The 27,576-nt window shown below is 37.8% G+C and overlaps 2 protein-coding genes across 3 annotated transcripts in view; one reads left to right on the top strand and one right to left on the bottom strand.

Annotated features, from left to right (window-relative positions):
* Window positions 1-3,848: 3,848 nt before the first annotated feature.
* Window positions 3,849-27,265, bottom strand: DEPDC1 (DEP domain containing 1). 2 transcript variants are annotated; one of them, XM_079777596.1, is made up of 12 exons: window positions 26,856-27,265; window positions 24,833-25,098; window positions 21,614-21,770; window positions 21,114-21,232; window positions 20,554-20,684; window positions 18,810-18,857; window positions 15,224-15,364; window positions 13,107-13,955; window positions 12,509-12,681; window positions 8,840-9,016; window positions 7,376-7,561; window positions 3,849-6,100 (listed from the first exon to the last, which is right to left on the bottom strand). In XM_079777596.1, the coding sequence occupies exons 1-12, from the start codon at window positions 26,901-26,903 to the stop codon at window positions 5,960-5,962; spliced, it is 2,436 nt and encodes an 811-aa protein (XP_079633722.1). In that variant the 5' UTR covers window positions 26,904-27,265; the 3' UTR covers window positions 3,849-5,959. The 2 variants fall into 2 exon arrangements, with proteins under 2 accessions (XP_079633722.1, XP_079633723.1); XM_079777597.1 differs by lacking the exon at window positions 13,107-13,955 and having other exon boundaries at window positions 26,856-27,025.
* Window positions 26,581-27,576, top strand: part of LRRC7 (leucine rich repeat containing 7) — a gene marked incomplete at its 3' end in the record, with an annotated part of 1,171,300 nt that continues 1,170,304 nt past the window's right edge. The window contains exon 1 of the mRNA XM_079777586.1: window positions 26,581-26,791. The remainder of the gene's footprint in view (window positions 26,792-27,576) is intronic.

The following is a 27,576-nucleotide window of genomic DNA, read 5'->3' as shown; positions in this document are numbered from 1 at the left end:
GTGTTGTGGGGGGACCAGGACAGCAGAGGAGGAAAGTTGGGGGAGACCAGGCCAGCAGGGGAGGACAGTTGGGGTGGGGACCCAGGCACTCAGGGGAGGGCAGTTGGGGGCAGGGGAACAAGCCTGCAGGGGAGGACAGTTGGGGTGGGACAGGCTTGCAGGGGAGGGCAGTTAGGGGTGACTAGGCCAGCAGGGGAGGGCAGTTAGGGGCAATCAGGCCAGCCGGGAGCAGTTAGGCGTTGATTAGGCTAGCAGGGGAGTGGCTAGGGGGTGATCAGGCTAGCAGGCAGAAGTGGTTAGGGGCAATAAGGAAGAGGCAGGTGAGCGGTTTGGAACCAGCAGTCTTGGATTGTGAGAGGGATGTCCAACTGCCCGTTTAGGCCCGATTCCAGTGGGGATTCTCAAGGGGTCCCTGATTGGAGAGGGTGCAGGCTGGGCTGAGCGACAACCCCTATCCCCACCCCCTCTCATGCATGAATTTTGTGCACCGGGCCTCTAGTATTTTATATATGAGGAAACTCAGTGTTTAAGTTTTCCAAGGACAGAAAGATAGTAGGAAATGTCATGTACTCTCTAGTACTGAATGCTACATAACTGACTAGACAGTATGTAGGGAGAGTAGCTCATTATATGACAACAATTAGCAGAAGCTATTGGGACCAGAAATACAATTGTTCAAATAACATATCATCTGATCTGGTTTAATCTGTGCATGTCCATAATTTTGCTAGGCTATTTCACACCCTCTCTCTTCAAACGTGCAGTATCCTCCTCACCCCACTGTACTCTAGGCAGCTGATATTAACTCTTATTTCCTGAGAAAGTAAAAGGAATTAGGAGAGAATTTCTATAAGCATCAAATCAACCAATGAGCCCATCTATACTTGAACTGAAAGATTGCCTTTTTTTTCTGATAGAACGAAATCTGTCCATGCTCCAGTTCATGGCTAAACCCTCTACTTGTGTACTGCATCTCATGTTTTCATATACTCAAGGATATTGATTCTGAAGATATATGCTTCCTTCCTCATCAAATTTTCCTTTTATACCAGATCAAAAATGTCCAACCAGTATGTACAATCAGAATGCATTAAACTAAAAAATCTATCTAATAATAGAAGATTATACAATTGTCCGGGATGCCGTCACAGTCACGACCAATCAGCAGGCTGCGCGTGCAGCATGCCCCAGTAAGGCTGCTGAGGCTTTCATCTGTCCCTTTCTACACTGAAGACGACAGGGTTCAAGGAGGAATGGCTCCAGTTTCGTTTTCACAGCACCCAGCTAGGAGGCCTCCCTGGGGCGACTCTCCCCTCCAAGCCCTGCGCAGGGTGGGCACTCTGGCTAGGGAGCCTAGAGGGGAGGTAGAGCGAAGTGCTTTCCCTCTGGGAGCTCGCTCTCCCTGTGAGTCCGGCATGAAGGGCTCTCTCCCTGGGAACCCGGTAATCTGTCTCCCGAGGCGACTGTGCAGCAGCTGGGCCTGGCAAGCCGTGGAAAGGTCAACCTACCCATGTGGATGTGTACGCTGGCGGAGGCCACACAGCTGCCATAGTTTAAGTCGTCCTCGATGGAGGAGCGGGGGTAGCAGGGATCGGAGTCGGCCATGTCAGCAATGGAATCCCAGCTCCCCACGGAATGATGTAGAACACACGGACCTCAACAGTCCTCGGTCAGTTCCTGAGCAGCAGTCAGCCCCGACCGGGGATCAAACCTGAAACCTAAGTAGGTGCGCTGACAGAATGGAACCCAAACCTTTGCTGTGGCAGAGGAGCTCTGGCCCACAGCAGGGGCCAGGACACACTAGAGGGGTTTTGTTGAGGGGCCCTGACAGGCAGCCCGCAGTGCAATGGGTTAGAACCTCCTCCTGATACAGCAAGGTTCTGGGTTGGAGCCCTGGTCAGGGCACAGACCAGAAGAAACCAAAGAGTGCATAATAAGTGGAACAACACCCTGGTGTTTCTCTCGCTCCCTTCCTCTCTCTAAAATAATCAATCAATAAAAAATTAAAATGAAAAATAAGCCCTCTGGCTTGCAGAGTTGCTAAAACAGTAAGCAAAGTCCCATCCCTTCCCATTCATTCAACAAATACTTCATATGCTCCTTCAATAATCACACTGGGGATGGGTGTTTGTTTGTTTGGTTAATCCTCACCTGAGGACATTTTTCCATTGATTTTTTTTTTTAAAGAGTGGAAGGGAGGGAGAAACACAGAAACTAATGTGAGAGACATCAATTGGTTCACATTCAATATCCTATCCTATATAATAAAACTGTAATATGCAAGTCACGGAATGGTGGAATGACTGGTCACTGACCACCAGGGGGCAGACGCTCAATGCAGGAGCTGCCCCCTAGTGGTCAGTGTGCTCCCACAGGGGGAGCACTGCTCAGCCAGAAGCCAGTCTCACTGCTGGCAAGTGCAGCAGCGGTGGAAGGAGCCTCTGCGGCAGCAAAGGAGCAGCGAGCTGAGCGATAGGGAGCAGCAAAAAGGCGGGCAGTAAGGAGCAAGAGGTCCTGGACTGAGAGAGGACACAGGCCAGGCTGAGGGATCCCCCCCACCACCTCCAGTGCATGAATTTCGTGCCCTGGGCCTCTAGTAGTTTAATAAGACAATTGTGAACCAATTGTTCACAATTATATGTTGACTAGAGACCCGGTGCACAAAATTCGTGCACGCGGGGGTGTGTCCCTCAGCCCAGCCTGCACTCTCTCCAATCTGGGACCCCTCGAGGGACATCCCTCTCACAATCCAGGACTACTGGCTCCCAACCACTTGCCTGTCTGCCTTCCTGATTGCCCCTAACTGCTTCTGCCTGCCAGCCTGATCACCCCCTAACCACTCCCCTGCCAGCCTGATTGATGCCTAACTGCCCTCCCCTGCAGGCCTGGTCACCCCTAACTGCCCTCCCCTGCAGGCTTGATCGCCTCCAACTGTCCTCCCTTGCAGGCCTGGTGCCTCCCAACTGCCCTCCCCTGCTTGCCATCTTGTGTCCACATGGGGGCATCCATCTTTGACCACATGGGGCAGCCATCTTGTGTGTCAGAGTGATGGTCAATTTGCATATTACTCTTTTATTAGATAGGATAGAGGCCTGCTGCATGGGTGGGGGCCAGCTGGTTTGCCCTGAAGAGTATCCTGGATCAGGGTAGCAGTTCCCTTGGTGCGTGGGGTGGCCTGGGCGAGGCGCCTGTGGTGGTTTGCAGGCCAGCCACGCCCCCCCGCAACCCAAGTGGAGGCCCAGGTATCTGGGATTTATTTAGCTTCTGTAATTCAAACTTTGTAGCCTTCAGCAGAGGCCAGGGCAGGCCAGGAACTTGGCTTCCTCCATTGTCGGGGAAACTCAAGCCTCCTGCTCACTCCGTGGTTGCAGCCATTTTTGTTGGGATTTATTTATCTTCTATAATTGAAACTTTGTAGCCTTGAGCAAAGGCCAGGGTGGGCAGAAAGCTTGGCTTCCTCCATCGCCAGGGAAACCCAAGCCTCCTGCTCGCTCCATGGCCGCAGCCATCTTGGTTGGGTTAATTTGCATATTCGCTCCTGTGGCTGGTGGGCATGGCTTGCGGGTGTAGCAGAGGTACAGTCAATTTGCATATTACTCTTTTATTAGATAGGATTCATTTCTGCCCTAAGTAATTGAGAGCATTATGTTTTTGCAAGACCTCATCTAGTGCTTTGATTCTAGATGGTTTTAATACTAGTAATAACTGCTAATATTTATTGGGTGCTTATTCTACACTAGATACTGTGCTAACCGCTAAACACTTCACATGCATTATTCTATTTAATCCTCACATCCTCACAACAATCCTAAAAGAAAGGTACAATATCTTAAAAAAAAACTGGGACTTAGAAAGCAACTTGTCTGAGGTTACACAGTAATTGCACAAGAGGATTCCAACCTGACTTTAGAGCTCACAGTATTAAAGTGTTACACCATATTTATTTTGTAATCTCAACACTAATGCAGATGAAAGTTTACTGTGTTGTTGGAATATTTATTTAATATCAATAAATACAAAGACAAAAATTGTTACAAAACCCATAATTTTTATCTCAATATGCAACATAATTCACATTATTATACACCTTTAAACAAAAAAACTTTTAGCACACAAACACCTTGGAAAGAACTATAATCTGATCCAATGTTTTTCATAGCTAAAGTTTCTGGGCAAAAATTATTTATTATTTTCTGTCCAAATTTTTAATAAAAAGATTGCAATTTCAAATGGAACATTATCATTTTATAGTACAACATTACATTGAGAAATCAGAACAATCATTGAACAATAAGTGTTTACTACATCCCAGGCATTATGTCTATTTTTACACTTAAGAAATGGATATTAAACAATCTTGGAATAAAATAGGGAAGGAAAACTGCTTCGATTTTGTGCCAAGTCAAACCTAAATTTGGAGAATTATGTATTAAGATGAGAGGTATTTATACTGGTACTAGAGGCCTGATGCACGAAATTTGTGCAAGGGGCTTGGCCCCCACCGCTACTTCGTCTGGAAGGTCGTTTGGACAGACGTCCAATCGAATTAGCATATTATGCTTTTATTATTATAGATTTTCTCCTAATAAAAAGCCAGTGTGTCCCCAGCCTGACATTTATTTTACGAAGTGTTTTGGGCACCGATTCTCAAAGTTGGCTGAATACTGGAATTACATAGAAAGTTTGAAAAATACTGATACCTATACTATATAACACCGATTTTCAATTGGTATGCCACAAGAATTTTTAAAGCATGCAATACCTGACTATTTAGTCAGGGGCACTGTCCTCTCTTCCCTTAGGTTGTCAAATAAAAAAAAAAAAAAAAACAACAGCCAACATAGCAATGGCTGTCCAGTGTGACTGAATCAGTGTGATTTTTGTCAGACTGGCAAAAATAAGATTTTTTTGGTGCCACAGAAATATTATAGTTAGTTTATGTGTGGCATGAGATGAAACAGGTTGAAAATCGTTGCTATATACCATCCCTCAAAATTTGGATTTAATTATTATAAGGTAGGGCCTAAGAATACATTATTAAAAGCTCTCCAGGTGATTCTAATATGTAACAGTTTGAAAAATACAAAACACTAGCTTAGAGAACTGTCTCATAATCAAAGAGGTCAGTCTTCAGCTGAAGGACTCCCCAGGACTTGATTTTGGGGGCTGGGTGTATTGTTATTTTTAAGTATCTGTTAGGTGTATCTCCCTTAATTAGAAAATAAATACTCTAAGGGAAGAGGTTTTATGTTATTCATCACTGTCTCTCCATACCTAAAATAATGAAAGGCTCATAGTAGTTGCTAAATAAATATCTTATGAATGAATGCATGATTGTCTTATATATTTACTGAAAAAAATGAATGACTGAAGCAGTTAGGATAAATTTTTAAGGCAAACCAAAGTCTTATATATACACATTTAAAAAACACATACATATATAAATAGATCAAGAGTAGAAATAATGAGTGCAATATTTAGCAGTTGAGAATTAATTCATTGACTTTTCAAATATCCTTCACATTCTTAACTTAAAAACAAAAGTGACCCTACACAACTAATTCTTTAAGCTAATATCCACATGTACAGGTGCTAAAAAGTTTTCTTTTAAAAACAGAATTAGAGCTTAATCTTGCTGAACATGTCAGTTTCAAAATTCAAGTAAATACAATTTTAGTACACATGATAATAGCTTTTCCAGAGAGTTGTATAAAAAAACAAGGATTGATTTCTGTTAAAATATCTGGTATCACCTATTATTATTTTCTCTCAGTTGGGATCCACTAGTTTCTTAGCAGTCTCACATTGATAAAAACTATTTTGGCACTTCCTTGTACAATGCGCTTTGTTTAGGAAAAAACTAATTAATAAATAGACTTCCTTTTTAAAAAGTACCTGGATTCTTAGATATGGCTTTATTTACTTAAGTTCCACAAGTATTATATAATTTGTAATACAGTTAGTATCTCATACTGCGCAACTTTGGTTTTCTTAAAATTAGCATTGGTTGTTTGATTGTAGGTTTGTCACCAAAAAGTGCTGCTTCACTTTCCGTGGTTGGAAATCTTTTCTGATATATCAGTGGATATTCCTTCTGAAACTTAAAAGTGACATAAGGATTTAGAGAGTATTTAACATTATTATCCTAGCTGAAGCCAGTATATATTTTAAATTAATTCCGTGCCTTTCTCAAAGACGTACAGTGGAACCTCATTTCTCGAACTTAATTCAGTCAAGGTTCCAGAAGGCTATTTTAGAAGTGATTTGTTTGAAAACTGAATCATTTTTTTCCCATTAGAAAAAATATAAATTGAATTAATCCATTCCAGACCCCCAAATGATTCCGTTTTAACCTTTCTTATATCAGTACATGTCTAAGTCTAAGTACTGTTAATCTATAAATAAACACTTATTTTCTTAAATTTATGGAACCACACCTACTAGCCTTAAAGGAATTTGTCATATACCACTGCCTCTAAAATGCTATCACCTGCTAACTGCTTTTCCTTTATCCAATCAACAAGTTTTTCTACCTATTCATTTGCTTGTGGTTGTTGTTTTGTGAGCACTTTCACACCCTTAGCAACATTAGCAGTCTTGATGACCACTTTATGTTTTAAAATTGTGCTAATCATCGCAGCAACAAAAGCATTCTCTCCTTTGTTTGCTGCCTGAGAGACACTTTTTGTCATGCTGAGGTATCAGCATGAAAGGGCTGCCAGGTCAAAAACTGAAGTTTTGGTTGACAACTGAGACAGTTTTCTTGTGCACAACTTGGCCCAGAAGAGAACTGTTGGAGATGGGAGACAAGGTTTGATTGTATTACAGAGATGAATACCTTTCAACTTATCCTGTTCTCCCTCTGCTTTCTCATATATAAAAGGTACACTGTAAGATTTCTTAGATTTCAGTATTAATTTTCTAGGATTCACTTCTGCTAAATCTCCCCCTAATCTCCAGATCTTCTTCCTTCCAACTGATAAAGCCTATGAAGGTCACAGGGGTCTATTATATTTCAGAGACTTGAAATTGAACTTATCAGAATCATGTGGGTACTGGTTTTTGATGTAGAGCTAAAAATCCTAAATGGTAATGATGAATCACTAAATATTTATGTAATATAATCCAAATTTTGTAATTGTTTTACCATCCTAATCCAAACTATAATCATACAGCTAGAAGTAAAGGAGCGGACTTGTTATTATTATTAAAATTTAAGAGCAAAGAGTAAAATCAGGAAGGTAGTCATATGCAGCTTATATATCCAATTAAAAATATTAAAACGAAAAATTAAATGCTAAGTGTTATTAAGTAATAATCAGCAATGGCATTTTAAAAATTATTTACATGATTGAGAACTTGCTCATCCTCTTACCTGTTTTAGTTTTTTCCTTTTCTCCTTTAAAGGCAAACTCTTGCTTTTAATAATATTCTCCAAAAGTTCTGCAATTGCATCTTGAGAGGTAGAAACTTTTTGTTCATCAAACTCCTGAGCACTAATCTGCTTACAGTATGAATATGTTGGCAAAGGAGCAATCAGTCCATCTCCAGGATTTTTAATCTGTAGTGAACAAAATGATACAAAGTCTACTAATTCTGGTCATGTTCCTATTTGAGAAAGTGTTCTTTTGATGGCTTTTAGTACCTATTATTTTGCCACCAAACATTCAATACTTTAAGGTTTAAATTTCAGCTCCATTACCTACCAGCTTTGATTCAGTAAGCATTTAACTTTTCTTAGTCTGTAAAATATCCCCCGATTACATGAAATAATAGGTAAAAAGCGTTTAGCACACAAAAAGTATTAAGTAAAAGTAGCTATCATCATTGTAACTATTAATCATGGATTTTACTATTTTAACTACAAAACAGTAACAACTGAAGTGGTATTTTAATGCATCTTAAAACATGAATGTTTGACATAGTAACAGTTAAAAGTACTCTTCTATTGTTTTTGAGGTACAATGACATGGGCTGAGCCCATAACATCCTGTTGGGAAAAAAAAAAAAAGTATAGGGGGTAGTTGTAATTGTAAGCCAGAGCAATATTAGAATGGTATGTATGGGAAGAAACATGAATATATGTGCTGGGTAGCCAAAGACTGAATGTAGTCGACATCTGTTGTTTTTGGCTGCTCAGTACTCCTTCTCTCCTCCTTGTAAACTGTTCCTCCCCATTGTACCCTCACAATCCTGACCTTTTTTGAAGAACAAGATCCTCCCTCCAAGCTACTCACCCTCAATCACCCAAAGGATATGCATTTAACCTAGACTGGGCCAGAGTCCATACTAAGAACTTTTCAAATTGGAGATGGAGGTTTGCTCTTTTTTCCTTTGGATTGCAAACCTAAGTTTGTAACTCAAGAGCTTTAATCAGCCATACTCCCTTCATGTTAAAGGGCCATTTGTCAAATACGGGACCAAAATGGAAATAAGAGATGGAAGGATGAAGAGAGAGTCCTATTGCTATTTGAGTCCCCAGATTCTGTCTATAGTCCTGACTTTTAGAGGTTATTAATGTGAGCTGATAAAGTGTTCCATTCTGACTAGGCTAGTTTGAGATGAGTTTGCCACTTGCAACTGACTTAATGCAGAGGATATTTTTGTTTGTTTCAAACTCTAAGAGAATATTTCTTTGAAAAACCACAGAGGTAGAAGAAGTAATTCGTATAAAAAATGGGCTTAGGAAACAAGTTATAGAGGCAAAGGAAGGGCCCTATGGAAGGTAAAGGTGAGGCACCTAGCGTTGAGGGAAGGGGTTGGAGGAAGGGAATGGCGCGGGGTGTGCACCTGGGAAGGAGAGCACCTAATGCAGATAATTTTGACTTATAATACATACAAGGCCCCTTTTTAAGTAGTCAAGATGTTTCTCCACTGCAGTCTGTAAGTAAGAGGGTACTTGAAGAATTTCCTGATGATGATCCATTAAGAAAGAAACTAATCTTGCAGCAAGAAGCTCATCAAGATCCACTTCTTCGGCACAGCATAGCACACACCGAGAAAAAGTGTGTATCATCTAAAAACATATTAAGAGATGTGAATTTAAAAACCTAAGGTTTTATATAAATTAGAATATCAGTAATTTCTGGGTAGCACATAAGCAGGCTTCAGATTAAAAATGAAAAAAATAATTTTATTAGAAAGGTAAGCATGTCTACTCTTCTTTTAAAAGTACTTGTTATGTGTTTCCGTAATATAATTCCATTATGAAAGGCTTAGCTTTTAACTTTGTCACAATTTTGTCAGCAAACACTATAGGTCCCATTAATACCATATAGATATGTTGCTTAAAGACTATTAGAGAATCTCACAAAAACACAAACCAGGAGACTATCTATAATAATAAAAGTGTAATATGCAAATTAGACCGGACGACCTTCCAGATGAAGCCAGGGCTGTGAGGGAAGCCTGGGTTCCGGGTGCCAGAAGGAAGTCAGTGCTGGCAGCCGGGGGAAGGCAGGCCTAGTCTTGCACAAATTTCGTGCATTGGGCTCTAGTGTAACACATAAATGTTAATAGTTACAAAGAGTCTTCAAATTCTGGAATACATTTTATATTTCAGAGCTCATTTACTCTCTTTCATATCCATATACTCGTTACACTGGTTAATAATGCGGATTTTTATCGATAGATGGAATTACACATATGTTGATATATATGCCATTTGATATGCATGCTATTTTGTTTTGACAGCAAGCTTCAAAACTTTATATGTCAAATTTGCTGAAGGTGTTAACATCACAGATATTTTTACGCTTAAAAATGTAGAATTTCGTGCCAATAAAAGAGCATTTACAGGAAGTTTTAATTCATTATTTTGAAGAAAAGTGCTGCTGAAAGTTATTGTACACTTCGGGAAGCTTAAGGTGAACAAGCTCCATCTCAAGACACTTGTGAACGCTGGTTTAAATGCTTTAAAAGTGATGATTTCGATGTGAAAGACAAAAAACGTTCAGGTCAACGGAAAAAGTTTGAAGACCAACAATTACAAGCATTATTGGATGAAGATGAGTGTCAAACTCAAAAACAACTTGCAGAAAGATTAAACGTTGCTCAGCAAACAATTTCTGATTGTTTACAAGTAATGGGAAGATTTTAAAAGAAGGAAAATGGGTGCCACATCAACTGAATGAAAGACAAATGGAAAACGGAAAAGTCATCAATAAAATGTTGCTTCAACAGCACGAAAGAAAGTCTTTTTTGCATCAAATTGTGACTGGTGATGAAAAGTGGATTTTTTTTGAGAATCCCAAATGCACAAAATCATGGGTTGATCCAGGTCAACCATCAACATCGACTGCAAGGCGAAATCGCTTCGGAAAGAAGACAATGCTCTGCATTTGGTGGGATTAGGAAGGTTTGGTGTATTATGAGCTTCTAAAACCAGGTGAAACCATTAATACTGATCCCTACCTACAACAAATAATCAATTTGAACCATGCTTTGACCGTGAAACAACCAGAATGGGGCAGAAGACACGGCAAAGTAATTTTGCTTCATGATGACGCACCATCACACACTTCAAAAACCAGTTAAAGACACGTTAAAAGATCTTGCCTGGGTCAGTGGATAGAGTGTTGGCCTATGGATTGAAGGGTCCCGGGTTCAATTCCAGTCAAGGGCACATGCCCGGGTGGCAGGCTTGATCCCCAGTAGGGGGTGTGCAGGAGGTAGCCGATCAATAATTCTCTCTCATTATTGATATTTCTATCTCTCTCTCCCTCTCTTCCTCTCTGAAATCAATAAAAATATATTGAAAAAAAAAAAAAAAAGATCTTGCCTGGGAAGTTTTAACCCACTTGCCATATTCACCAGACTGCTCCTTCAGATTACCACTTGTTCAGATCGATGGCACACACACTTTCTGAGCAGCACTTCAAAACGTACGAAGAAGTGGAAAACTGGGTCTCTGAATGGTTTGCCTCAAAACAAGAAAAGTTCTATTGGGACGGTATCCACAAATTACCTGAAAGATGGGGGAAATGTGTAGCTAGCGATGCACATAACTTTGAATAAAGCACTTTTGATGTTTCTCTTGAAATTATCGTGTTTTCTTTGATTATAAAATCCGCATTATTAACCGGTACACCGAGTAACTCACTAGTTTATATAAGTCACACACATACACATACACACACCTCATTCTAAAATAATTAGAATATCAGAATTCTGTTTGAAGTATTTTTCACATAATATATGATGAGCATACTGAATTGAAACATTTTTGGTTTTATTCCTGCATGTGAGGCATGTTTCCTATCTCCTTCCAAAGCTTAGTCCTCAGTGTTTTATTCTTCTCTCTCAGCTTTGTAGAGCTCATTTACTCTCATAGCTTCAACTACTACCTCTTCCAAAAATCTGCCTTCTGCCCTGAACTTTCTTCACCAGACTCACATTTCCAACATTCTGCTGGATAAATTTTACTCAGATGTCCCATAACCTCACACTCAAAAAGTGTAAAAATAAAATTATCCACTTCCTACTCATGCCTTTCAAATTATTTTCACAAAATATCTTCTTTCAAAAGATGGTGCTACAATTACTAAGAATAATTATTCCTCCTTATATTAGATCTATCATTGTAAGAGAACTGTCCCTAATGAGTGGAAAAATAGAGCTTAGCTCCAAATTCCTTGGTACAAAAACCTCTTGTTAAATTGAAGCTCCATTGTGAGGAAGAGTTAGCTCAGGAGAGGAGAGGAGAGGAGAGGAGAGGAGAGGAGAGGAGAGGAGAGGAGAGGAGAGGAGAGGAGAGGAGAGGAGAGGAGAGGAGAGGGAGAGGGAGAGGAGAGGGAGAGGGAGAGGGAGAGGGAGGGGGAGGGGGAGAGGGAGGGGGAGAGGGAGAGGAGAAGGAGAGGAGAGGGAGAGGGAGAGGGAGAGGGAGGGGGAGAGGGAGGGGGAGAGGGAGAGGAGAGGGAGAGGAGAGGGAGAGGAGATTCAAGAGTTCATACTACAATCAATATCTGCACATAAATACCTTTGCCCTCATTCTCATATACTAGAACCTGAGACAGCTACACTGTAGTTTCTTTCAACTCCTTGACCACAATGATGTGCCATTCTAATTCACATAATTTATCAAATACAACTTACCACAATCTCTGAAACACTTAGACTTACTATACCTGCATTTCCACTAACTTTCTGCTTCAGAGTTAGTGCCCATAAGCTTCCAACAATACCTACATCTCCTCTTCCTTCCCACCAAACTGAATTGACACAAGGCAATATAATATGGTCTGACTATGAAGTGATACCAGATGAGTGAAGAGGCAAAATCCTCAGACCAAAGATCAAGATGTGAAAGTTAACAGACTGGGCACAAAGGGTTAATATGTCAACATTTTATTTCTAGGAAATGTTAAACTTTTAAGAGCATTTCTAACCTAAGAAACTAGGATGTCAAGACCATGACATCACTCAAGTAGTACTTTTAGATGGTTTGTTTTTGTTTTTTTTTTTTGGTTTATGAACCAGGGCTTATTCTTTCCTTAAGAAATCAACTTACCAGTGATCTTGTACCCATTGCATCATGAAGTTGGGGCATATCAACATTTTGACTCATCCGAGAAATCATGCGCATTAGAAGTTGAAGCTTTCTACGATTTGGTGGGGGAAGTAACAAGCAACATAACTGTAGTGCATTGATGGCAACCCTCTCTAAATGAGGTTGTAGCAAACCTAGAAAGCAAAGTCCCCAACACCGAAAAAAATAATCAATAACATTAGTTGCTTTCATACTATTAGCATATGGAGTTATTTAAAGAAAGTAAAATAATATTTCGATATTTCAGTTCTTTTAACTATTCCTAGAAATTTCCGCATTCCTCAAAAGCATGATTAAGGTTCTCATTAATTTCTTCATAACTTATTTATTAACATCCTACAGTTATTACAACTAAAGTGAATCAAAATAAGTGAAAATGAAAAAGAAAGTGCTTTAGGTAAGTAGTATAAATCTTGGTTATATCACAAGTCTTTTACAGTAAGAAACTTTCCTTTAGGAGGGAGAAAAAAGCAATTTCAGAGAAGAAAAGCCAGGTAAGCAAAAATAGTTAGTAAACACTAAAAGTTAATATTACGTGCAATGAAAGCATCAACCTTACTTTGTGTGCCAGTCAACATAGAAGAGGCTGAAGGTAAAGAATTTCCTGAAAGTTCTATTGTACTTTTGCAGAGTCTCTTATTGATTGTGGCACTAGACTCTCCATGTTCACCTTCCATAGCTGTTTGCACACTTGTGCTGCCTTGTCCAAGATTTGGTTTCATGATAATTTCAGCCACTGGCATATTGACATAACTATTCCTCCTCGTACTACTTCTTAAAAGTAAACTCTGAGATCTACAAAGCTGTTTTGACTTGCTTTTCCCATTATATAACTCCTCTTGGTCTTGAACAGTCATAGTAGAGGTTCTCTTAAAACCAACACAGAGTGGCTTTTGAATACTTTCCTCTGAATGAAGATTCATAATGGATTCCTGTTTGATCTCAGACTCTAAAAATTGTTTATTTTGTCCTTCTATGTTCAGAATAGATTGATGGATGATATTGGAGACCTCTTTATGTGAACTCCCTGGCAAATCTATAATTCCTTCTAAAGAATAGCACCTTGGTTTGATGTTAGAGGATAGAGCATGCATACTACTTAAGCCTATTAAATTATGACAGCTTCCTCCTATTATGTCATTAGCACTGGCTCTTCTGTTTTTTAAATCAACTAGCTGCATTTTCTTAACACATTTTTCTTGAAATCCGTGATCGCTTATCTGCAGTCTCTCAGTAGTATTTGATTCTTCTTTGTTTTTGTCTTTACGAAGCAGACTGAGAAGAAGACACTCAGTTGATTTGAAGGAATTCAAACTGTTTAAGTGAAGGATTTTTGAAGACTGTAGATCATCTTGGATTTTATGTATCCCACTGGGTCTATCTGAAAATGTGATGTAGCCACAAACAACTACCAGGAAATGAAACAAAAATTAAGATGCAACTGTATGACAGTGGACAAAAATAAAATAAAAACAACAGTAAAGTTAAAAAAATAAGGCATCACTACAGTACATATTGTTAGTATAATACAAATAGCAGTTGCTGAATTCAGAAGCCACTTAAACAGGACACATGCAACATTCAGTTACAAAGTGCAAGACTGACCAGAGGTTTTCAATTTGTGATACCAATAACTAAAATTTATTTCAACAATTGAATTTAATGGATTGAGTCAAATACATTAAACTATCTGCTCACAGTCTAAAAGTATTAGAAAGCTCTTAATTATAACGAACATATAGTATAATAAAATATATATTTGATCTTTGTTTCTGGTTCTTGGCAGAGAGCTCCTAAAATCCTTGGAATTTCTGAAGTGAAAGGAATCTTCTGTTATTCATATAAGCCTATTAGAGCAATCTGAGTTTATGCTAATGAGAGGACTTAGGGCTGGCCTTGTTTAGAAGTTTGGAATCCTCAGCCTTAACTCAGACCTCCCTGAGGGGGTTGGAGAAGTAATGTAACCACCAATGACCAATGAATGAATTAATCAATCATGACTATGTAATGAAACCTCAGTTAAACTCTGAAACAATAAGTTTAAGGAAGCTTACAGGTTGGTGAGCACATAGATGTGCTTAGGAGGGTGGCACTCCTGGAGAGGGCATGGGAGCTCTGCACAGCCCATTACTTACCCATTTGGCTCTTTCAGACTTGCATCCTTTATAACACACCGTAATCATTAAGTTAAGCACTTCCCAGAGTTCTGAGTTCCTGTAGTGAATTATTCAACCTGAGGGGTTTCATGCTAACCCCTGAATTGGTAGTTAGCCAGGGGTGGGGGAAGGGTGGAGAGTGAGTAAGCCTGAGGACCTCATTTGCAGATAGTGCCTGAAGTTAGAGCAGCCTTGTGGAACTCAGCCCTTAATCTGTGGAGTCTACACTAACAATGGGTAATCTGTATCAGACTTTTTTTTTAACTTGTGGGGTCTTGGCTAGTGTCAAAAATAAATTGAATTGTAGGACACCCGATTGATGTGGAGAATTGGTGTTGGATTGATATATCTGAATTATTAGAAAACAACACAACAGAAATCGGTATTCTTGAATTTAAAAATAAGTTATGGCTTGCTGCCTTCATATTTACCTATACTATACTTTTTGATATTTTAAATTATGGGAGACTTGAAAACTTTAATGAAATAAATTTAAACAATAAGTAAAATCCATACATACCCAAAATGTTCACAAATAATTCATAATATTCAAAGGTAAGTAGAGGTTCAGGGAGATCTAGAAAATAATCTGCAATTGTTCTAAATACATCTCGTTCAAATCCAACATAAGTTGGATTAGTCATATCATTACTTCTTGGCCCTAAGAAAAGGCAAAAAAATATAAGCAATATTTATAAAAAGATTTTTAAATATACTTATAAAAATATGAAACCTGTGTTTCATGAAGGAACTATGTTTAATAACAAATTCTGTCACAGTTCAAACATTTTAAGAGTTGTGCACACCTCATTCCTTCTCATCGTCTTTTCAGCAGAAGTTACTGCAATTACTACCATTTTTTAAATATCTATAAGTCTGGAAAACTGCATATAAAGCAAAATTAGAAATATATTTAAAAAGCATTAGGGAAGTTTATTTTAATGAAATTTTACTACAATTCATTTTAAAAAACAAAGAATATTTGGATACTGCAAATAATTCCTACAAATTGTCTTTGCAAATTTATATTTTCATGAATAAATTTTGCCTGACATGAAACATAACCTTAACAAGTTTAAACAATATGTTTACATTTGTTTCATTAGCTAAACGTTATTGAAATAAGCATGCCTACTCATAGTGTTTTCCTCAGAAATAAGATCTGATCTCATGTTATAGATGAGGAGAATGAAGCTCAGAGTAACTTGATCCAGATAAAAGAGCCCTTGGTGGCAAAGGTAGAATTAGACCTTAGAGCAAGCATGTCAAACTTGCGGCCCACGGGCTGCATGCGGCCCACAACGAACATTTCTGTGGCCTAGCCAATACGTTATGTAAGAAACGTTTCACTAAAAATTTCGTAACTTAATTTTTACAATATCCTGTTATACATAATTAATAGTCACGAACTACAACTTTTGCTAATTACTATAGTGTTGCATTCATTTCCCTTATGCGCAAGCACACCATTTCTCTCCACTAATACTAGCAGCGAATATTTTAGCAGCCGATTGCCACGTCATTAGTGTTGGACTGACTTACTTGGTGTGTGCAATAGGAAATATTTCGCTTTTGGAGAACAAGAAAAATAGGTTTATTTGCATTATGCTTATTATTCAGTGTCTGGTAAGTTAATGCTCAAGAAAAAATATTAATTTTTATTAAAATGTTCTATTATTTTATGTTAATGATTGCTCATTTTTTTTCAGCCATTGTATTTAGCATGTCTCTATCGAAATAAACCTACATTTCTATGAAAATTGAAACTTTTGTTTTTTTTGTGGCCCACATAAACTTAAACCTTGTTTATTTGGCCCACGTTAGCCTTTGAGTTTGACATGCTTGCCTTACTTAGAGCAATGTAAAGTGAAAGCAGCATCCAGGACCTTGAGGTCCAACATTTCAAGTGTGGTCCATGAACTATATAATGAGAATCATCCAATGTGCCCATTAAAAATATAAACTCCTCTATACAGATGAGAATCTATGGAGGTAGAGCTTGGAATTACTGACCGAGAAATGATTGCTTCTGCTTTATTAATCTAGTAGTTTCTAAACACTGATCTGGGCTTGCCCTAAGGATCTGGAGGCATAGTTAAAAAAAAAGATTCCTGACAGGTTGAATCAACTGAATCAGAATCTTTGGCAAATTTTCCCTAGTGATTGTGATATACATTCAAGTCTGAGAGTCAGCATGCTATCTTTCAAGTTAAAATCCTTCTCTTCCCAAATCCAAATGATTTCTTATTTCTGTTTCTAAACTTTTGTATGGCTCCACATGTGTGAGTACACACACTAAAAAAGGATTAAAGAAAACAAATCATATATTACACACACATTTAATAGCATAAAGGCTAATATGGGTTTTATGTAGGGCAAAATATTTTTCTAAGGAGGATATAAGAAATATTCTTAATATGTAGAATAAAAAGTTGATAAGCAATAGAAATTTTCTAACATGAAATATTTTACTGGAATTAAAACTATACTATTTATAGTTAGAGAATCTATGCATTAGAAAACTTTTCTAAGCCATAGTTTTCTTTCTAGAAAAAAAAATGTAATAGTATGCTGACCACTAATTCTTATATGTGACAGGATAACTGAGGGGGATTAAATAACAAGTAAAAGTCTTAATACTTGGCTACATATACTGTCATTAAAGTGGAATTCAGTAAATTACATTTTTGGTATCATTTAGGTATAACATGGACTGGGAAGAAAGGGAAGACACAAATCTCTCAAGATGGAGCATCAGAGAAATACCTGGAAGTATGCTTATCTGACCTGCAAACCATGAGCCAAGTTATGAGAGTGGAGGGCAGTGAGGTAGGGGGAAGGTAGAAAGGAAAACTAAAAAATTTTAAGATTATCACCAAGATCTTTACCTCGATTTAATAAATAAAATCTTTCTATAACATACACTATTTACTTCATTGTTCTGTTATTTTGTCATATTGACACCCAGTGGACAACAAGGGAATATATACTTATATTGAACATTAATAAAATAGTAATTTTATAAAGACTAGAAAAATACCTTTATAACAAAATATTAAAATATAACTTAACTTTTGATGATTTAGACTCACACACCTCTGTAAATTTTTAAAATTGCTCTTGAAAGCAATTAGGGTTTTGTACCTGATTGGAATCTTAAATTATAAAAATCAGTTATCACTGATCACTGTGAAAAAGCTTGTTGACAATGTTAAAAAATAATTTGCTGATTAGTAACAGGTCTTTTTTTCACAAAAGTCCCATTAGTATATCCCGGCAATTTTCAACCTGTTTCATCTACACATAAACTAATCATTGAAATTCTGCTCCTTTTTGCTCCAAAGTAATTTTCTTCTTTTTCTCAAAGTAACTTTTTAAAAAATTAAGTATATAAGGATTTCTGATACCAAGAATTAACCAATCAGACACAACCTTATTATGAGATGTGCCCAATAAGATACAACACTACTACATTTATGGTCAGAGAGGGCATTCACACCAAATGGCTATTCCTCTGTTGACTATTATCATTTTTTTATTTGACAATTTAAGGGCAAAGAGGTCAGTGCCCTGACAAAATAGTCAGGTATTGCATGTTTTAAAAATTCTTGCAGCACACCCGTTGACTATCCCTGGTATATCCGATAGAGTAGAAGCTTGTTAATGGAACACCTGAATGTTCAAGCTGTAAATGGCAAGGGATTTGAAGTGGATTTAATGAGACTTCATTTCTGATTGAAACTTTCCATTTATAAGCTGCTTTACTTACAAGTTACTATTTGAACTCTGGTTCTTACTGAGACAACTGATGTAGATTATACCAAAAAATCATTTGAGATCTTCTAGCCTATGATTTTATGATTTATGAAAATTGAGCCATAAATTATGGGCTTGAATTATAAAACACCATCTGCAAAGAAAAAATTAAGGGCTCTATAGCATACTCCATATGGAAATAAATGTAACCAGTTCTACTAGATTTTCATTTAAACATCAAAATAAATTATATGCTTTAATTTGATCGGAAATTTAATACATTATTTAAAACATTTCTCTGTTCTTATTAAATACTATCAATATAAAACATATATATTTATTTAACTTACAATTTGCTAGGCACTTCATGGCAGATAATACCCAATGAGGAAGATCATCTACACATAAAAAAAATATAAACATTGTTTAGTTAATTCACAACATTTTTGATAGTATATTTAAAACTTAATACTTACCCTTAAATCAAGGATTAGTTATTTTATGGGAGATGGTTAGGAAATAAATTAACATTAATCTCTACCCATTATCACCACCTTTTCTTTATCCTCATTTCTGTTCTGACTATAGCTATACTTTATTAATATTACTGATTGGAGAGAGACCTATAATTGAAACAAGGTATATTTGAATATTAGTGTGCTTTCACAGTGAGGCCTGCTTCAAATCTTTTCATTGTCACCAATTGAAATATGCTGCATAAAATCTAGCAGTTTTTTTATGCAAACATAAAAACCATACAAACACTTGACTTGAAAAGTTTATAGTTATAAAGAATAGAAAGCTTGGATGAGAACATATACTGTTACTTTACAGAATGAACCATTGGAATGGTCCAAAGCCAAATGCATATGTAACATAACTCTTAAGTTTTGACATTTACTATTTGCTCCTACAATTAAAACCTCCAAGTTCTTGCATACAAAAAGAAACTCAAAGTAATGGCATTTCAATTAATTCCATAGATAGCAATTGATTATTAAAAAATTATCAAGCCCAGGGTGGATGGCTCAGTTGATTGGAACACCATCCTGTGCACCAGAAGGTCACAGGTTCAATTCCCGATAATGGCACATACCTAAGTTTGGGGTTTGATTCCCCATCAAGGTGCATATGGGAGGCAACTGATTGATGTTTCTCTCTCCTTCTCCTTTCCTCTGTCTCAGAAATCAATAAACATATCTTCCCATGAGGATAAAAAAAAAAAAAAAGACATTTTGAGTACATTTATTGATATATTTTTTATGTTTTCTAATGTCTCTGCCTTGAATTATCTCCCTGATTTTCCTATATCTTAAATCAATACATTATATAAATATATATAACATAAAAAATATATACATAATACAAAGCCAGAGCTCTTTAGAGTACTGGTGTTGAGAGATTGGACTTATTTTATTGTGTTACTTCAGTTTTGCATATGTCTTGACCCCTTTAAATTTATATGCTCATGTAAGCTCCAGGAAGGCATGGCCATTTCCCTCTTGTTCATCACTAAATCTTGGGGACAATGTGTGGCACATTATAGGTCTTCAATAAAATGTGACTAATCAATGGTTTTAATTATATTTGTACTAGAGGCCTGGTGCACAGATTTGTGCACTGATGGGGTCCCTAGGCCTGGTCTGCACCCTCCTGCAATCCAGGACCCCTCGGGGATGTCAGAGAGCTGGTTTTGGCCCCATCCTCGCAGGCCCAATCCAGACAGGAGGGAGCCCAATTGTGTGCGTTGAGCATCTGTCCCTGGTGGTCAGTGTTCGTCATAGTGACCGCTTGACGGGTCATTGGGTCACTTAGGCTTTTATATATATAGATACCTTTTTTGGATGTTTAACTGTGCCATTAAAAAAAAAATCATGAATCTATCCTAAGAGCTAAAATAATATTATATGATATTCACTTAAAAAATATTCCACTGTGATTGCTAAAGCACCCATGATAAAGCAATAGTGTCCCTGATGCTCTTTCAATTAAACTGTTCTGCATCCTACATTGTGGTCTCTGTGCACCCCCACAATAGCTATCACCTTTGTTCGCAAGTTTAAAAAGAGTCCAACTTCTTTTATTGATACGAACCTGACTTGTCTTGTAGTACAACTACTCCATGTTTACTTGTATTGGTCATGTTGTACATTATATATTGAGGAATCACTTGTTTTGGGTTTATGACTTCTTCCAGGGATGACACCCCTAAAATGGTTTGCAGGCTAAATAGAAGAAAGAACACAAATATTTTTCCTCCATAAAATAAGTACAATAGAATATATATATGAAAGGGTTTGGCAAACAAATAAAGCCCTCAGAGTATACTGTTTTTGTTTTTCCTGAAATCAAACTTTGAAGGCTTATATTTAGTATCTAACTTTAAAAACATTTATTTTTATAACTTTTTAAGGATTCCAATATAGACTCCAATATACAGCTACAATTAAAAAACAACACACCAAATCATACTGAAAACATTCTATTTCTACTCTACTAGAATTACAGCAAAAAAAAAAAACACTAAGAAACACATATACAGGTTAAGTTCTAAGCTTTGAGAACTAAACTGCTCTTTTGCATTAGCATATATGGATGAAAAAAGGAAAATTAAAATTCTAAACATCTGTGGAACTTGGTTTATTTTAGCTTACTAGTTCAGAATAATGTATCTCCAAACTTCTTCAATATCTTTCTGGCTTATTTCTCTATTATCAACTGAGTTTTCTTGATCTTCATTGATTATTTTACAGTTCATGTTTTCAGTATTTTCCTGAAAAGAGAATTACTTTGGGTTAATATGTTATGCTCAAATTAAAGATATCTTGAATTAACACCACTCCATGAGGATCTATGAGGTATTACCTGATGAAATAATGTAACATAAAGCTTTTGGTTTTGCAGTTGGGCAAATCACCCTCAAATAAATTTGAAATAAAACATGCTTAAATCATACAACTACTATTTCAAGTATGTCTCTCTACCACTTTTTATTACTGTTTCTATGAGTTCCATACATTTTTAAAGTATAATTAAAGTTAAGAGTGTCAAATACTGGCTAAAAATATTAAAAAATCATTTACTTTTAATGATTCTATTATTAAGCACATAGTAGTTATATTAAAACTAGTGATTAGTAAAAAGGATGTTTTACCTGAGAGAATTGTAATCCATGCTTTTTAGGAGTTCTACGAGATAAGTTTCGTAACTTAAAAATACTGTCTTTATCTTTGGAAACGTTCTCTATGCTGTTTTTTCTCAATTCTGGATGCCTTCGTGGAAGAGTTTTAAGTGGAGAATTTGCAGGAAATCTGATTTAAGCAAATTAAATAATGTAGATCAGAAACAACTTACTGCTTATTTATCTTAAAAATCGCATAAAAACTGATTTACATTATCAAGGAATAAACAGTCTACGTAGATTTTCCCATTAAACCTTTGAAGTTATTTTAATAGTTTCCTGCTTTCTTTAGTACACTGGCTATTTTAAGTTTATTTCTGGATAATTCAAGGTTATTATTAAATCAATTATGTTGGGGAGGTATCATTTACATATAAAATAATTTAGAATGTTACATTTTCTAATATTTTCCCCAAGTTATCTAATTTGTATATATTTTCTGCCCTTTGTGATTGCTCTAATTTCCAGAAGTTGGTCTCTGTTACTTTTTTTTAATGTTTTTATTGATTTTAGAGAGAGAGGAAGGGAGAGATAGAACATCAATGAAAAAGAAACATTGATTGGCTTCCTCCTGCACACCCCCTACTGGGGATTGTGCCCAGAACCTGGGCATGTGACCCCACTGGGAATTGAACTGGGGACCTTTTGGCTCATGGGTCGACGCTCAACCACACCAGCTGGGCCACTTTTTTTATTATATAGCTTTTTCCTTTCATTTTAATATAAATATTTCAAAGATACAAAAAAATATATACAGAAAATAATATAAAACATCTATGCATGTAACCATCAACCAATGCAATTAACATTTAACCAAATACTTCATTAAGTGTTTTTTTAATCCTCACTTGAGGATATTTTTTCCATTGCTTTTCAGAGAGAGTTGAAGGTAGAAGGGATGGAGGGAGAGGGAAAAGGAGAAACATGACCTGAGAGAGACATGACTGGTTACCTCCCTATTAGGGCAGGGAGCGAACCTGAAGTCTAGGTACTTGCCCTTGACAGGAATCAAATGTACAACCTTTCGGTGCATGGGCCCACGCTCTAACCATTTAGCAACACCAGCCAGGGCATCTTTTTTTTTTTTTTAAATGAAAGAGATTATTTGCTTATTCTATATTTCTCTTCCTAAGGGAAATCATTAATCTATAGTTAACATATTTCTTTCTTGTTCATGTTTTTATACTTTTAATAAACATACAAAAACAGTATATGGTTTGGTATTTTTTCATTCAGTGGTATCTTTTATCATACATTTAATTTATGCATAAGTTTTTAAGTTACCTTAAAAGTTCTTTCTTATTCCTCCATCCTAAAATATTTTCTTATATTATATCACTAGAGTTGTATTTTCATATATAGTTATTTAATTCATATATGCTATTCTAAGTTCTCATATATGTATGGGTTTGTATTCTCAGTTCTTACTTTTATTAATTTAATTTAAGCCCAGATACCAGGTTAAGGCAATTCTTCCCTCCTTGTTCTTCAAAATTGCCTTGGACCTTTACATTATTAAATAAACTTTAAAATCTGCTTGTGAAATTCAACAAAAACAATTATATAGAGGTCTTGAATAAAAATGCACTGAATTTATCAATTTATGAAAAAGCGACTATTTTACCAGGTCTTCTCATTCATGAAGAGGACATCCTTCTCCATTTATTATCTTCAATTTTATAATTTCCCCCAGGAAGGTCTTATACATTTTTGGGAAACTTTATTATGTACTTTGTAGTTGCTATTGTAAAATAATAAGGCAGAGGGTCTAGTTGAAGAGTTATGTAGAATTCCAGTTAAGAGAGAATAATGGTCTAACAAAAAGAACATTCTTAGCGGAGAGAAAAGTGGACAGAACAGAGAACTACTGAGGCAGCACAATAGAAATCGTTTTATAATTAAATCATATTTAAAGGGGAGAAGAAAGGGAGTCAAGGTATCTACAGGGAAGATAGTGCCATTCTTTCAGATATAAATATAAAACAAAATTTATATTTTGAGATGATAGTGATTTTCTATTGGCTATATTTGAAGTACCTAATAGGAAAACAAAAAAAGGGGGCTAAAACTCAGGAGAGATATTTTGGTTGGCGTTTTGCAAGTCGTAAGAAAAGTAGGTGAAGGCATAGCATAAGATTACTCGGGGAGAGAGGTGAAGAAAAGTCTAGGGCCTTGCAAACCAGTAACAACTAAAGGATGAGCAGCAGCAAAGGAACCCACCAAGGTGACCAAGGAGTACTTAAAAGAGGAAAGATTTCTAGAGTGTTATACAAAATGAACTGTTCACATGCCCCTTATTGCAGTTTATTTGTACGGCGTAAGTCATCTTTGATCACATAGGCAAGAATCCATTTCTAAGATATTTCATTTGAAAAGTACCAATTCTGCAGAGAAAAAAAGCGTGGATATTAGAATCCGAAGACCTAGTTTAAGGGAAATATAACAAAGAATCCTGGGTGCATGAGAGAAAAAGCAATTATGTGGCCTGAGACTCAGGAAGGCTCCACGGAAACAGGCTACAATAGAGCTGACATGAGAAATGTATTTAAGTAGTTTGATAAATGGGTGCAGTGTTTCAAGGTGGAGGAACATATTCAGACAGAGGTAACATGATTTGTTACAGCATGGTCTCAGCTTCCGCATCTGTAAAAAGGAGCTAACACCTACCCTTCTTAACTATTACAGTGATTAAATAAGAAAACATGTAAGTCATAAAGCAGGGTCTCTGATACACCATAAATACTTAATTATTCTCTTTAACCAGTGGTATATTTCTTCTATTATTTATTAAAGTTTGCTAATATTTATTTTATTACATGAATTCTTAAATTATATAAGATCATGGTACTTAAAGGCAAGGACCTGTGACAATTTGTCTTGTAATTTTTAAATCTATGAAATTAAAGGTTAATAATGATCTGTCCTTAAAATGTTATAGAGCTTTCAGAAGTGCTAATATCTCACTTTCCTCCCAATTCCCTATTTTATTATATATGCTATCTAACATTTTAAAAGTTTGAATTGTGCAGCTATTAACTTTAACTTCTAAATGGTCTTAATTACTAGACTAAGCATAGTTTTCTACAGAAAATATAATTACTTCTAAAGAAGCTGCTGTTTTAGTAAAAGTATACTAGAAGTGGAGTTAAACTTTAAGTAATTCAGTTTTCCAGTTATTTCTTTATTCAGTACCTGAATAGCTGACTGTTGTCATAAAGATTTTCTGATCCCCATTTCCCTTTGATATCTTCAATTACATGATTCTTAAGAAATTTTCTCAATAGTTGGATAGTCTGTTGCCTTGTTACTTCAGGACCAAAATTATTATTATTTCTTAATAGGTCATAAAGCCAATCCACTGCTTCTCCTGCTGTGAAACAATTGCCATATTTTTTAAAGTGTTGTCTGTGTTTCCTTAGAGGCATTCCTGCTCGAAAAGATGTGGTAACTTCATTCCACTGCAAAAGAAGTAAAATATTTTAAGAAATTAACAAAAATGAAATCTCTTACTGATTTAAAATAGACAAAGGAAATTCTTTCATTTACTCTGATTACATCATAAAATTTCATGAAATCATTCACCTTATTGGTGCTATAGAAAATTTGATACCTCATACAGATTTATTTTAATTAATCCTACTGTTGTGATAATATTTTCATGTAAGTTTTTTGAATAAAAGCGCTTCATTGGCTGGTTGGCTTATTTAGAAAACCTAGGAATAATGAAGAGCTGCAATGAACCTGTCCTTTAGTCCTCAATAGAGGATTTATTCCTGTGGTTTATAAAAAAAAATCTTCAATTAATATTAATAGTATAGTGGTAGCATTTGTGTCGGACACTATGCTTTACATTAATCATTTCACTTTAATTCTTGCAATTCTATGAACATTATTATCCCAATTTTAGAGAAGCACAGAGAGATTTAATAATTTGACCAATGTCACACAGCTCAGTGATGAACCCAGGTATTCTAACCCAGGTTTGATTGACTCTAGCACCTGAGCTTGTAACTACTATGCTGGCCACAAACAAAACTCATGGCAGGCCGTAGTTTCACTGGTAAAACACCTTTAATATTAAAGTAGCTTATATATTTACTATAGTATCTCTTATGTGAAGATTCCAATATTGAACATGGAACAGATGGGGTGAATTAAGTAAATTTTAAGTCCATTGTGTATTTAATGACACTGTGATATATCCACATTTTTAAAAGACACCTTTTCCAAATTGTCCTCAAATCACCCAAACTTTTAGGTTTGTGACACCTCTAAGGTGGAGTATGAACGTGGTGGTGGTGTAGACTAAACACACACTTTTTATTTGGACAATCTTCCAGAGGTCAAGAAATCTTATCTATAAGCCCAGCCGAGCCACTGCTAGCTGTGTGTGTGTGACCATGTATCTAACTAACCTCTGTGGCCCCAACATCACAACGCAAAATCTCCCCGCTGAAGACACAAGGTCCGCATTCTTCTCCTCTTCCCCCACCTCCACATTTCACTTATTTCTTCAAGACCCATCCCGAGCTGCAACCGATCCTCTCGGGAAGTTGTTTCTTATTCTACACATCATAACATATTCCACATACATGTCCTCCCCAGAAATATCACAGGGTGGACATGTATCATCAGCCCCACTTTACCTGGACGGACACTGAGGCTCCAGAAGTTAGGGGACTCTCCTAATGTCACCGAACCAGGGCGCGGGCACAGACCCCGCGATGTGCCAGCGGTGTTCCGGCTGGCACCTCCCATATCCCGGGTGTGTTAGTTTTGACAGGGTCAGCTGTTACCTACTGGCATTCGGCTGGTCCGTCCTGCGTTAAATGCTACAGAGCCAGCCACACGGACCCGCCAGGTTCGGGCCGGCGCCCAGGCTGACCCCGCAAAGCCATGGGACTCACAGGACTTCTCCTCGGCGCCAGTGGATGAAGGAAACCAGGCGAGGGGAGCGGCTGCCCTCGGGCGTTCCAGGGCCCAGCACCCGGAGCCCCTAACCAGGCGGGAGTAGGCTGCGCCTTCGCGGGGTGCTCGGGGCAACCGAGGGGGGCAGACTTGCCCCGCAGCGGTTCCGCGATCGCCCTTAATGCTTTTTTTCATTCTCCTTCCAGCGCACCCAGCGGCTCCGGGCGCCATCCCTCCGCCCAGGTAAAACTATGAACACTCTCCCGTAAAAGTGGTGGCGGCCATCCCCCGGGCGGGCTCTGCTTACCAGCTTGGTGGCCCGATAAGGCCCCGGAGGCACACTCCGATTCTCCATGCCTTCCGCCCTCCGGCCCGGAGGTCTGTCAGCGCGGGGCGCGGTGCATGGCGGTGGGAGGTTACACGACGGTCCAGCCGGCGGTGTGGCCAGGCCGTCCGCGGGCCGCGCCGCGCCACCGATTTGAATAACGCAGTGGCTGCGCTGATTGGCTACGCCTCCGGTCACGTGACGCGCCGCCGACCCGGCGCAGCGGGCGTGGGCGGCGGAGGCGTTTGGGACCTGGAGCGGCGCGGGTGCCTGGGACCTGGTACTGACCGCTCTGCTGGGGGCCCGGCTGGTGGGACGGCTTCCCGGCCTCACCCGCCTTCCTTGGAGCTGTTCCTTTCTCCCGCTCCAGGTCCTGGGCGAGGCGGAGTCAAGTTCCCACACTCAGGAAGGGTGAGGCGGGTTTCGTCCCAGACCGGATTGTTTGAAGCCCAGCCTTTGGTGTAAGGGAATTTGAAAATTGAAAAGAAAAAGCAAACCCTGGCTATTCAAGGATCTTGAGTCGTGGTTAGCATGCAAAACAACGCCGCATCCCAGAGGCATAGTTTTCACCCGAAAAACCCCTTGGTTTTGCTTCTAAAAAAACTCCCGTGGAATTTGTTGCAGTACCGTCACCCCGGTACCTTTACGCAGGTGCCGTAATTCCATTCTCCCCAGTGCAAAAATGTAGGTTTACCCCTTTGCC

Source organism: Cnephaeus nilssonii (assembly GCF_951640355.1).
Source record: "Cnephaeus nilssonii genome assembly, chromosome: 7".
Lineage (NCBI taxonomy): Eukaryota > Metazoa > Chordata > Mammalia > Chiroptera > Vespertilionidae > Cnephaeus > Cnephaeus nilssonii.
Note: the sequence above shows the minus strand (reverse complement) of the source record. Positions and strands in the feature narration are given on the sequence as shown.